General features: G+C 39.6%; 1 protein-coding gene across 3 annotated transcripts in view; it reads left to right on the forward strand.

Annotated features, from left to right (window-relative positions):
• The window catches only part of BUD13 (BUD13 spliceosome associated protein), a 33,056-nt gene extending 21,686 nt beyond the window's left edge, over nt 1–11,370 (forward strand). For all 3 annotated transcript variants that reach the window (XM_019647489.1, XM_019647487.1, XM_019647488.1), the window contains exon 11: nt 10,981–11,370. In XM_019647489.1, the coding sequence (XP_019503034.1) occupies nt 10,981–11,074 (94 nt within the window). In that variant the 3' untranslated portion in view covers nt 11,075–11,370. The remainder of the gene's footprint in view (nt 1–10,980) is intronic.
• Nucleotides 11,371–11,600: the final 230 nt, after the last annotated feature.

The raw sequence follows: 11,600 nt of genomic DNA on the forward strand, positions 1-11,600 counted from the left end.
GGATTATATGTTCTATTTCTGAGAAAAATGTCCTTGGTAGTTTGATAGGAATTGCATTGAATCTATATATATTGCCTTAGGTAGTATTGACATTTTAACTATGTTAATTCTTCCTATCCATGAACATGGTATGTATTTCCATTTATTTGTATCGTCTTTGATTTCTCTCTTCAGTGTTTTATAATTTTCTGAGTACAGGTGTTTTACTTCTTTGGTTAAATTTATTCCTAGATATTTTATTGTTTTTGAAGCAATTGTAAAAGAGATTGATTTCCTGATTTCTTCTTTTGATAGTTTATTGTTGGTGTATGCAAATACAATGGATTTCTGAATATTAATTTTGTATCCTGCTTCCTTACTAAATTCATTTATCAGTTCTAACAGTTTTTTGGTGGAGTCTTTGGGATTCTCTCTATATAGTATCATGTCATCTGCATATAATGACAATTATACTTCCTCCTTTCCAATTTGGATGCCTTTTATTTCATTTTCTTGTCTGATTGCTGTGGCTAGAACTTCCAGAGCTATGTTGAATAGAATTGGTGAAAGTGGGCAGCCTTGTTTTGTTCCTGATCTTAAGGGGAAAGCTTTTAGCCTTTCCCCATTGAGCATGATGTTTGCTGTGGGCTTATCATGTATGGCCTTTATAATGTTGAGATATGATCCCAGTATTCCTACTTTGCTAAGAGTTTTTATCATAAATGGCTGCTGGATTTTGTCAAATGCTTCTTCTGCATCTATTGATATGATGATATGATTTTTATTTTTCATTTTGTTGATGTGATGTATTACGTTAATTGGTTTGCAGATATTGAACCAGCCTTGTATACCAGGAATGAATCCCTCTTGATCATGGTATGCTTTTTTTTTTTTTTTAAGATATTTTATTTTATTTTATTGGGGAATTGGGGGGATGAGAACAGTGCTGGGGAATTGGGTGAAGGGGAACAGACAAGTTGCTGTCGTTTTTTGTTCTTCAGTCCAGTTGTGGAGGACGTTGCTTCACTGGCCCAAGTTGGCACCATCATTGTGCTCTTCCGGCGCAAGGCAGATCAGTCGCCGGCTTCTGGATGGCCGCTCACAGCGGCTGCTGGCCGCTCACGCTGGCTGCTGGCTACACACGGTANCTGGCCCAAGTTGGCACCATCATTGTGCTCTTCCGGCGCAAGGCAGATCAGTCGCCGGCTTCTGGATGGCCGCTCACAGCGGCTGCTGGCCGCTCTACACCGTCGCCGGCGACTCACGGCAGCCCAGCTCCAGGTTGAGCTGTTGTTCAGCATCTTAGCTGTGGAGGGCAGTGTCACTGCCCTCGTATGTGGGATCCGAACCGGGGCCCTCTGGCATCCCAAGCCAGTTCTTAACCATCGCGCCACTTGGCCGGCCCTATGATCTTTTTAATGTGATGCTGAATTCGGTTTCCTAGTATTTTGTTGAGGATTTTTGCATCTATGTTCATTAGGGATATCGGCCTGTAGTTTTCTTTATTTGTAATATCTTTGTCTGATTTTGGGATCAGAGTAATAGTGGCCTCATAAAATGTGCTTAGGAGCTTTCCCTCGTTCTGTATTATTTGGATAGTTTGAGGAGAATAGGTATTAATTCTTTTTTGAATGTTTTGTAAAATTCACCTGTGAAGCCACCTGGCCAGGACTTTTGTTTGTTGGACGCTTGTTAATTACTGATTCAATTTCTTTGGTAGTAATCAGTCTGTTCAGAGTTGCTGCTTCTTCTTGGTTCAGACTTGATAAATTGTATGCTTCTAGAAATTTATTCATTTATTCCACATTGTTGAATTTGTTGGCATATAGTTGCTCATAGTATTTTCTTTACATTTTTTGTATTTCTGTGGTATCTGTTGTCACTTCTGTTTCATTTCTGATTTTATTAATTTGGGTCCCCTCTCTCTTTTTCTTGGTGAGTCTGGCTAAGAGTTGGTCGATTTTGTTTATCTTTTCAAAAAACCAGCTATTCGTTTCATTGATCTTTTGTATTGTTTTTTTTTTAGTCTCTATTTCATTTATTTCTGCTTTGGTCTTTATTATTTCCTTCCTTGTACTCCCTTTAGGCTTGTTTTGCTGTTCTTTTTCCAGTTCCTTTAGGTGTAAAGATAGTCTGTTGATTTTAGATTGTTCTTGTTTCTTTAGATAGGCCTGCAGTTCTATGAATTTCCATGTTAGGACTGCTTTCGCTGCATCCCATAGATTTTGAGTTGTTGTGTTTTCATTTTCGTTTGTCTCGAGGTAGCTTTTGATTTCTTCCTTGATCTTATTGTTGACCCACTTGCTATTTAGTAGCATGTTATTCAGCCTCCATATATTTGTGTGCTTTCTGGATTTCTTCTTGTAATTGATTTCTTTTTTCATAGCATTGTGGTCAGAGAAGACGCTTGGTATGATTTCAGTCTTCTTAAATTTATTGAGACTTGTTTTGTGGGCTAGCATGTGGTCTGTATTGGAAAATGTTCCATGTGCACTTGAGAAGACTGTATATTCTGTTCTTTGGGGTGAAATGCTCTAAAAATATTGATTAAATCCAGTTGGTCTAAAGTGTCATTTAATGCCACTGTTTCCGTGTTGATTTTCTGTCTGAGGATCTGTCCATTGGTGACTAGGGGGTGTTGAAATCCCTTACTACGATAGTGTTGCTGTTGATCTCTGTCTTTGTGTCTGTCAAAATCTGTTTTATATATTTAGGGGATCCTATGTTGGGTGCATAGATATTTACTAGGGTTATGTCCTCTTGTTGAATCGATCCCATTATTATTATGTAGTGCCCGTCTTTGTCTTTTATTGTAGTCTTCATTTTAAAGTCTATTTTGTTCGAAATAAGGACTGCTACTCCAGATTTTTTCTCATTTCCATTTGCGTGAAATATCTTATTCCATCCCTTTACTTTCAGTCTGTGTGTGTCTTTTGATCTGAGATGAGTCTCTTGTAAACAACATATGCATGGGTCCTGTTTTCTTATCCACTCAGCCACTCTGTGTCTTTTGATTGGAGCATTAAGCCCATTCACATTTAAAGTGATTATTGGTAGGTGTATATTTATTGCCATTTTGTTATTTGTATTTCCGGTCTTCCTGAGTTAGCTTGTTTTCCCCTTTCTTATGTTTAACAGTGCCCTTTTAACATTCCTGCAATGCTGCTGGCTTGGTGGTAATGAATTCCTTAAGTTTATTCTTTTCCGAGAAGCTGTTTATCTCGCCTTCAATTTTAAGTGATAGCCATGCTAGGTAAAGCAATCTTGGTTGTAGGCTTTTATTTTGTGTCACTTTGAATATTTCCTGCCACTCCCTTCTGGCCTTCAGAGTTTGTGTAGAAAAGTCCGCTGTTTTATAGGAGTTCCTTTGTATGTGACCTGCTGTCTTTCTCTTGCTGCTTTTAGGATCCTGTCTTTGTCTTTAACCTTTGTCATTTTAACTATGATGTGTCTTGGTGTGGACCTGTGTGGGTTCATCTTGTTTGGAACTCTCTGCACTTCCTGGGCTTGTATGTCGATTTCCTTCACCAGGGTAGGGAAGTTCTCAGTCATTATTTCTTCAAATACATTCTTGATCCCTTGCTTCTTCTCTTCTCCTTCTGGTAGTCCTATGATGCGAATGTTGTTGCGCTTGATGTTGTCCCACAGGTCTCTTAAACTATTTTCATTGTTTTTTATTCTTTTTTCTTTCTGTTGTTCCAAGTGGGTGATTTCTGCTATTTTGTCTTCTAAATCACTGTTCCGATCCTCTGCTTCATCTAATCTACTACTGGTGATTCCTTTGAGTGTGTTCTTCATTTCAGTTATTGTATTCCTGAGTTCTAACTGGTTGTTTTTTATGATTTCTCTATCCTTCTTTATGTCCTCACTAAGTTCCTTAAACATTCTTAACATCAGTGTTCTAAACTTTGTCTCTGAAAGGTTAGATACCTCTGTTTCATTTAGTTCCATTTCTAGAGCTTTTTTCTGAGGCTCGCACACTCCCCTGTCTCAATGTTGGAGCTAGAACGTGCCTGTGAGGCGTTTCCCTGGCTATGCAGCACAAGCAGTGTGGAGGGTGGGGATCCAAGGTCACATGTGTGTGCACGCACACAAGCACGCCTATGCCAATTCCACCAGACCAATGCTGTCCCGGACCTGACCCTCTGTGGGAGGGCTCAATCCTGAAAAAATCGTGCCCTCCTGTGCACTACTCATGTGCAAGCTCCACACCAGGGAAACAATGGTCCCCAAACCTCCAGCTACCACACCAAAAGCGCTCAGGTCAGTCCTTCCCTGCAGGCTCCTGGGCCCCGCTTACACAGCTACTTCCTCCACCAGGGACCAGGTGAGTGCTCACCGGCGAGCGAGTCCATGTGCCAGCTCCACTGGTTCTCTAGCTGTCCTCAGCCTCACCAAGTTGAGCAAGGAGAGTTCTCACTAATTTCTACTGCCAGCTATCAGAACTCCTCTTTCCAGCAAAGTAACTCGGGGCTGGTGAGCTCGGTGTGGGGCCGGAGGGTCTCGCCCCCAACCGGAGAAGCCTCCACACCGCTGAGGTGTCCCTCCCGGGGTTCTCCCTCTCTCGTCTCCGCCCCTCTTACCAGACTCCACATGGCCTCCTGTTTAAGTCCTTCATTTAGAGGTTCTGTTCATCTAGTGTTCAGGGGACTTCTAAGGTTGAATGTTGTATAAATTATTTGTAATTTTGGTGTGATCCTGGGAGGCAGTTGGCAAAGTGTCTGTCTGTTCCGCCATCTTACTGGAAGTCCTATAGTTACCATATTTCCCCATGTATAAGACGCTCCGATGTATAAGACACACCTTAATTTTGGGGCCTGAAATTTGAACAAAAATGTATTACATAAAGTTATTGAACTCAAGTTTTATTCATCATAAAATTCACACAACTCCTTATCACTGTCAAAACTCCCAACAATTAGCTTGTCCTCATCTGTGTCTGATGACAAATCACTGTCTTCATATATTGCCTCGTGCTCAGTTCCATCTGTGGCATTTGAAATCTACATCCACTGTATAAGACGCACCCAGTTTTTAGACCCCAATTTTTTTGAAAAAGGGTGCGTCTTATACATGGGGAAATACAGTATTATATTTTTAAAGAAGCTAAGAAAACAAAAGAAAAAAATATATAGTTATTAATATTTACTCACATATTTACCATTTCTTGTGCTCTCCTTGTTTCCTAAAGAACCTCTTTTAACATTCCTTCATTGCAGGTCGAGTGGCAACAAATTTTCTGTTTTTGTTGATATGAAAATGTCTGTTTCACCTTTATTTTTTAAAAATGTTCATTTTGAAATAATTGTAGACTCACAAGAACTTTAAAAAAATATTACAATGTGTCACAGTATATTCATCCAACTTACCCCAATGATATCTTGTATAATTATAATATATTATTAAAATAAGGAAATTGACATTGGCACAATTCTGTTAATTAGAGACCTTTTTCTTGCCTTGTTTCTGAAGGATGGTTTCACTGACATAGTGTTGGAGGAGGTCATTGAGAGGATGTCACTGCCTGTTGACGCACAAGCTCTACCTGGACAGTCAGAGGCTCCTTATCCCCTCTCCTGTCCTTGGAATGTGTGTCCCTCCTACTGTTCCCATACCAGCAACCAGTTCAAGGATGTAGTCTTGAGAGAGTAAGGTGTTGAGACCATTTGGACTGAATATGTGACTGAACCCAGTTAATGCTTCTATATAAACTTTTAAGATTCTGATGCCCAAGACAAGCCTTGTATGTAAGTTTCCTTGCATATTATTAAAACTCCATTCTGGAGTGGTCTGCCATTTTCTTTGGTTCTCCTTGCCCTCTGCATACAGGGGCCAATTTCAGATTTCACCTGGGGAACTTCTGAGGTTGCAGTCTCACACAGAATTCTGGGTTGACAGTACCAGAGTTCTGTGACAGTTTTGCCAGCCCCTAACGATTGATGTTTCATCATTTTCTGGCCTCCACTGTTTCTGATTAGAAGTCAACCCTCAGTCATCATTTGTTTTATTATTAAATACCACCCCACACCCTCACACACACATACATACACTGTAATATATTTTTTTCTGGCAGCTTTCAAGATTTTCTTCTTGTCTTTGGTTTTCAGCACTTTAACTATGGTGCCCCTAGGTGTGGTTGGTGGACCTAGGTGTGGTTGTTTTTGTGTTTATCCTCCTTTGGATTTGTTGAGCTTTCTGGATCAACAGTTTATGTTTTTCAAATTTGGGAAGTATTTGGCTATTTTTTCTTCAATTGTTTTTTTCTGAACCCCCTTTCTTCTCCAGTTACACTGTTTTCCACCACTTGATATTATCCCACATATCTCTGAAGTTTTGTTCATTTTTCTATCATTATTTTTCTCTGTGTTCTTAAGATGGGATAATATCTATTTTCAAATTCATTGACTTTTTCTTCTGCCATCTCCAAGTCTATTAGGCTTGAATGAATTTTTCATTTAAGCTAGTTTATTGTATTTTCACTTCTAGAATTTCCATTTCATAGTTTATATTTGTCTGTTGAGATTTCCCATCTGTTCATCATGAGATATTTTCCTCTTCCTTGAGAATATTTATAATTAGTGCTTTGAAGTCCTCTCTGCTAATTGCAACATTTTAGGTCACCTGAGGATTGGTTTCTGTTAATAGCTTTTTCTTGAGTTTTATCACATTTTACTGTTTCTTTGCATGCTTGGTCATTTTTTTAATGTATACTGTACATTATGCATGATACATTGTAGAGACTTTGAATTCTGTTATATTCCTCTAAAGTGTGTTGATTTTTATTCCAACAGACAGTTGACTTGGCTGTTTTTGAACTCCAAACTATCTCCTTTGCAGTGGCAGCAGCTAAAATTTCTGCTTAGTTCTTTTGATTTCTAGCTGTTGCTTTTTCATCAGGCCCAATGGAGTTTCCCCTGCACAAGAAGAGTTGAGCAGTTAGCAAGAATTTGGGGGCAGTTTGTGTGTAGATTTTGGGGTTCATTCCTTTTGCAGTTCCCTCCCTTTCAGGATTTCCAGCTGCTCTGCCCACTTTGCATGACACCTCAAGCCAGTTTGCCTGTGGCTTTCTGCCTTCATGAGCTGTGCAGATTGGAAAGTGCCTTCTGGCAAAAAGCATCACAAATATCTTTTTACACAGACTTCCATCCTGATTCTGCCTGCTTGTGGTCATTCCCATGCCTTCAAATGCATGTATTTTTATATTTCGTGTAGATTTTATAATTGCTATCTGAGGGTAGGTTAGTCTGCTCAAGTTCCTCTGCTGTGACTAGACTCCACCGTTCTACCTTACATGGGCCTAAGGCATTGTCTTCTGTCCCCAAGCTGTCATCAAAATTCAAGGCTCTAGTTACTCGTACTGACAAGTATCCTTAGGGTGACTGTGCTTTCAGGCTAGCTTAATACTTTGGTTTGCAGCTCACTGTAAATAGGCTCTTGGGTAGCAGGAGGATTTTTCAGAATACTAATTTGCCGTATAGCCAGAAGTAGTATAGATATTTTTGTAGCCACAATCCTAAAGATGTTCTCTGCTATACTGAGTTCATTATTTTTTCTTTCTTTTTAAAAAAACTTCTGGACCTAAAACTTAGAATTTCCCTGACCTAATTTTTTACTGGTATCTAATTTGTCTTCATCTCTCCCAGTAATATCCCTCCACTTCTCATTCTTATTTTCTCCTGGATCTTTTTTAGTTCCCTTTCTCATCCTTTTTTTTCTTATTATTCATTCTTATATCATCTTTTCTAATTTTGTTTTTGTCCCTCTGCAAATGAATATTTCTAGAACAGATCTATAGTATGTTAAAGTTGAAAAACCCATGAGATTAATTAAGCTAACTCCCGTTATTTAAAAGAGAACCTGAGGCCCAGATAAATGTAATACCTTACCTGGAGTCACTCAGCTCACCTGCTAAAGCTGGAATTATTGTAGAACCCTGGGCTCCTAATTATCTAGTCCAAAGCTCTTTCTACTGTGAGTTCTCTTGCAATTTGTTTTTTTATTCTATTTAGGGTTTCGTTTATTATTCACATGTCCTTTGTCTGTATGATCATATTAGTGGATTTTTCAAGTACTTATTCCCCAAGGCAAAAAACAGTAGTTTCCTTTGTGCTCTAGAATGCCACACATGCTTCTAAGGATGGAGATGGTGCCATTCATAATAAGCTTCCCTTCCTAAAGCTTTCCATTACTTATCCTACTTGTCCCTTAGGGAAGGCCTTAGGAACAAGGGAAGCCTGTTATCCCAATCAGTTCAGTGACACTTAGCATATGTGTTATAACTTTAAGCAGCTAGTGAGAGACAGTCCCTGATCCCAGGAACTCACTTTCTATCTAGAAGAGACGACAAACAGTAAATAATTTCACTGCTACTTGGTAAGTGTTACTATAGAGAATTTTCAAGGTGCCTTGGGAGCACAAAGGAAGAGTAAATCCAGCCTTGGGAGAGTATGGCCAGGTGATGTTTCCTAGAGTTGGTGACACATAAGCTTAGTCTTAAGGGATGTCAGTTACCAGCCCAGATAAGAGGGAAAGGAAGGATGGTTAAGGAAGAGGATTATATATGTGCAAAGTCATAAGGCTGTGGGATATCTTAGTGTTATTGGGCTGAGGTGGGGCAGTCATAAGTAGTTTGCTGCTGTTGGATAGCATTAAGTGTGAAGTGCAGTTGTATGTGATGGACTGGAAAGGTAATTAGGGCCTGGTCACAGAAGGTCTTAGAAGCATTTCTGAGGAGCTTCGTCTTCATCTGAGAGACAAAGGGGAGCCATTGAAGGATTCACAGCACTTTTGCATTTTAGATAGACCAATCATTATGGCAGTAATATGAAAGGCACAAGTTAGGAAGTATACAAGGCTGTTGCAGTAGATCAGGCTACAGGTGATGAAGGTCTGAACTGTGACAGTGGTATTAAGAATGGAGAAGAAGAGTAAGTGGAGAAGTGTTTAGGGGATAAGATGGCAGGGCATGGCGACTGATTTGTGGAGAGGGAGAAATCACTGGATTTGGCAATAAGGAAGGTTATTGATGACCCTAAAGAGAGCTAACTCTGGCGTGAAACAAAAGCCAGGTTCTAGTATGTTAAAGAGTGAATGAAGGGCCGGCCGAATGGCTCAGTTGGTTAAGAGCTCGCTCAAGAGTTTGAGCTCTGAGCAACAGCGGTTCGAGGCCAGCCCGAGCTGAGCAGCCGCTAAGCTGCCAATAGGTAGCAGGATGGCTCAGCTAAAAAAAAAAAAAAAAAAAAAAAAGAGTGAATGAAAAGTGAGGAAGTATAGACAGTGAATACATGCATTTTCAAGAAGTTTATATAAGAAGACAGAGAGGGGCGACCAGTTAGTTCAGTTGGTAAGAGCGCAGTGTTCATAACACCAAGGTTGCTGGTTCGATTCCCACATGGGCCACTGAGATGTGCCCTCCACAACTAGATTGAAACAACGACTTGACTTGGAGCTGATGGGTCCTGGAAAAACACACTGTTCCCCAATAAAAAATAAATCTTAAAAAATAAAAATCTTAAAAAAAATAAATAAAAATAAATAAGACAGAGAGATTCATATATTAGATGGGAGTTGACATTCTACTCTTTGAAACTCACCCCTGTATTAACTTTTATGACACCTACTCCTGGTTCTTTTTATCATTTCTTCTTGGCTACCTTTAAGAGCTCCTCTTCCTCTGTGCACCCCTTAAATGTTTCTCAGGGCTCCATCCATAACCCTTAGCTGTTCTCACTCACTCCATGTGCTCTCTCTGGCTGAATCTCACCTTCATTTACCACCTATATGTATTGTACATGATTTCCAAATCTGTATTTGCAGCTCATTCAGGTATATCTATAGCTGTGCATTATATTTCTCTATTGAAATGTACTTTAGGCACCTTAAATGGAACATATTCAAAATTAAACTCATCGACTTCTCCTGCTCTAAACCTGCTCCTGCTGTTTTGTTCTGTCCTGGTTAGTAGTAGCTTTATTTATCACTGAAATTAGCCTGGGGGTCAGACACACCTCTTTATCCTTCGCTTTTATGTACCTGAGCCGTCACTAAGTCCTACCACGTCCTCTCTCTTTCCCTCCCTCTTCTTTATCATTGCTTACATCATCTGTTGGCTGGACCTTTGCGGTAACTTTCCTGCCTCCCACCTTCTCCAGAGTGATCTCTTTGAAATGCAGTTTATGCCCTGCATTAAGTCTGTCCCCACCAGATGAAATGTAAGCTTTTTACTATGGCTGACAAAGCTCATTATGACTGTGCCTCTGCCTGCCTTTCTAACTTTGTCTTGTGCTACTCCCTCTGTCATACTTTAAGCTCCAGCCATACCAGTTTGCCTTTGGGTTCCTGCATGTGGCAGGCTGTTTCTTATTTTTGTGCCTTTGTTCTTGTTGCTCATGCTGTGCTCTGTCTGGAAATGCCCTCCCAACACCTGTGACCCACCTCCAACCCTCTGGTTAATCCTGTCTTTTAGACTTAGCTTAAAGGCCACCTCCATGAAACCTTTTCTGACTACTCTTCTCTCACCTAAGCTTAGTAAGATCTCCATTCTATTTTCGTGATACCCAATGCTTACTTCTACCATAGTTTATGCTTTTTATTTTAATTATTTATTTAAATGTCAATCTCCTCCACTAGTCTTTGAGTTCATCAGGACAGATGCTGTGTTATACTCATTTTCATGATAAAGTGCCTAGTATGTAATAGAATTCACTAAATGTTTATGTAATGAATGGATAAAGTATAGATGTAGACGTCAGATGAGAGTCAGTTGGGCCTTTAGAGAGTGGTAAATGTTTGAAACAGTTGTCGAAGATTGGGAAAAGGGTCTGAACAAGGACTAATAAGAGGATGAATGATATATTTTCTCATTTTGACTGTGTTGCATATGCCTTAAATATTTTCACATGACTGCCTTATTTTCTTAGTTATTCATTAGACTGTGAACTCTTTTCTCAAAAATAAATATCCAGTTCAGGATTCTGGTTGATTAGTATCTCTTAATTGCAGATCCAATGGATTCGAACAGAAGCGCTTTTCCAGGCTTGCCAGCAAGAAGGCGGTGGAAGAACTTGCCTACAAGTGGAGTGTTGAGGATATGTAACTTTTCTGAGGCTGTAGGGGTGGTAGTGGATATGGGGCAGCCAGACATCCAGCTGCAACAATTGCCTATGCTAATATCAGGGTCCACACAGACAGCAACTTGTCGAATGTTAGTTTTGACTGTCATTTGAGAAGAAGAAATTTTGAGACCTGATATTTGGACTGAGGCACCTGTAATTTCTCAGGTGCGCCAACACTGGCTGTTGCTGGCTTTCAAAGGAAACATTAATTTCTCAATGTCCCAGCATTTGTTCTTGGTTAGGTTTTTTAAATAAACATACATTTATTTTTTTTAAATCACTTTCTTAACTGGATATTTTGTTTGGGGGAAGACTACAAGCTAATATTGAACGCCCAGGGATCATGGAAGGTGATGGGTTGGATATTTCATTAAGCCAGAAAGCAATATGTTATAGTAGTGCCCCCTTATCTGAAGTTTCACTTTCTGTGGTTTCAGTTACCTGTGGTCAACCACAGTCCAAAAATATTAAATGGAAAATTCCAGAAATAATTCATAAGTTTCAAAT

This window comes from Hipposideros armiger, unplaced genomic scaffold (assembly GCF_001890085.2).
Source record: "Hipposideros armiger isolate ML-2016 unplaced genomic scaffold, ASM189008v1 scaffold_111, whole genome shotgun sequence".
NCBI classification, from domain to species: Eukaryota; Metazoa; Chordata; class Mammalia; order Chiroptera; family Hipposideridae; genus Hipposideros; species Hipposideros armiger.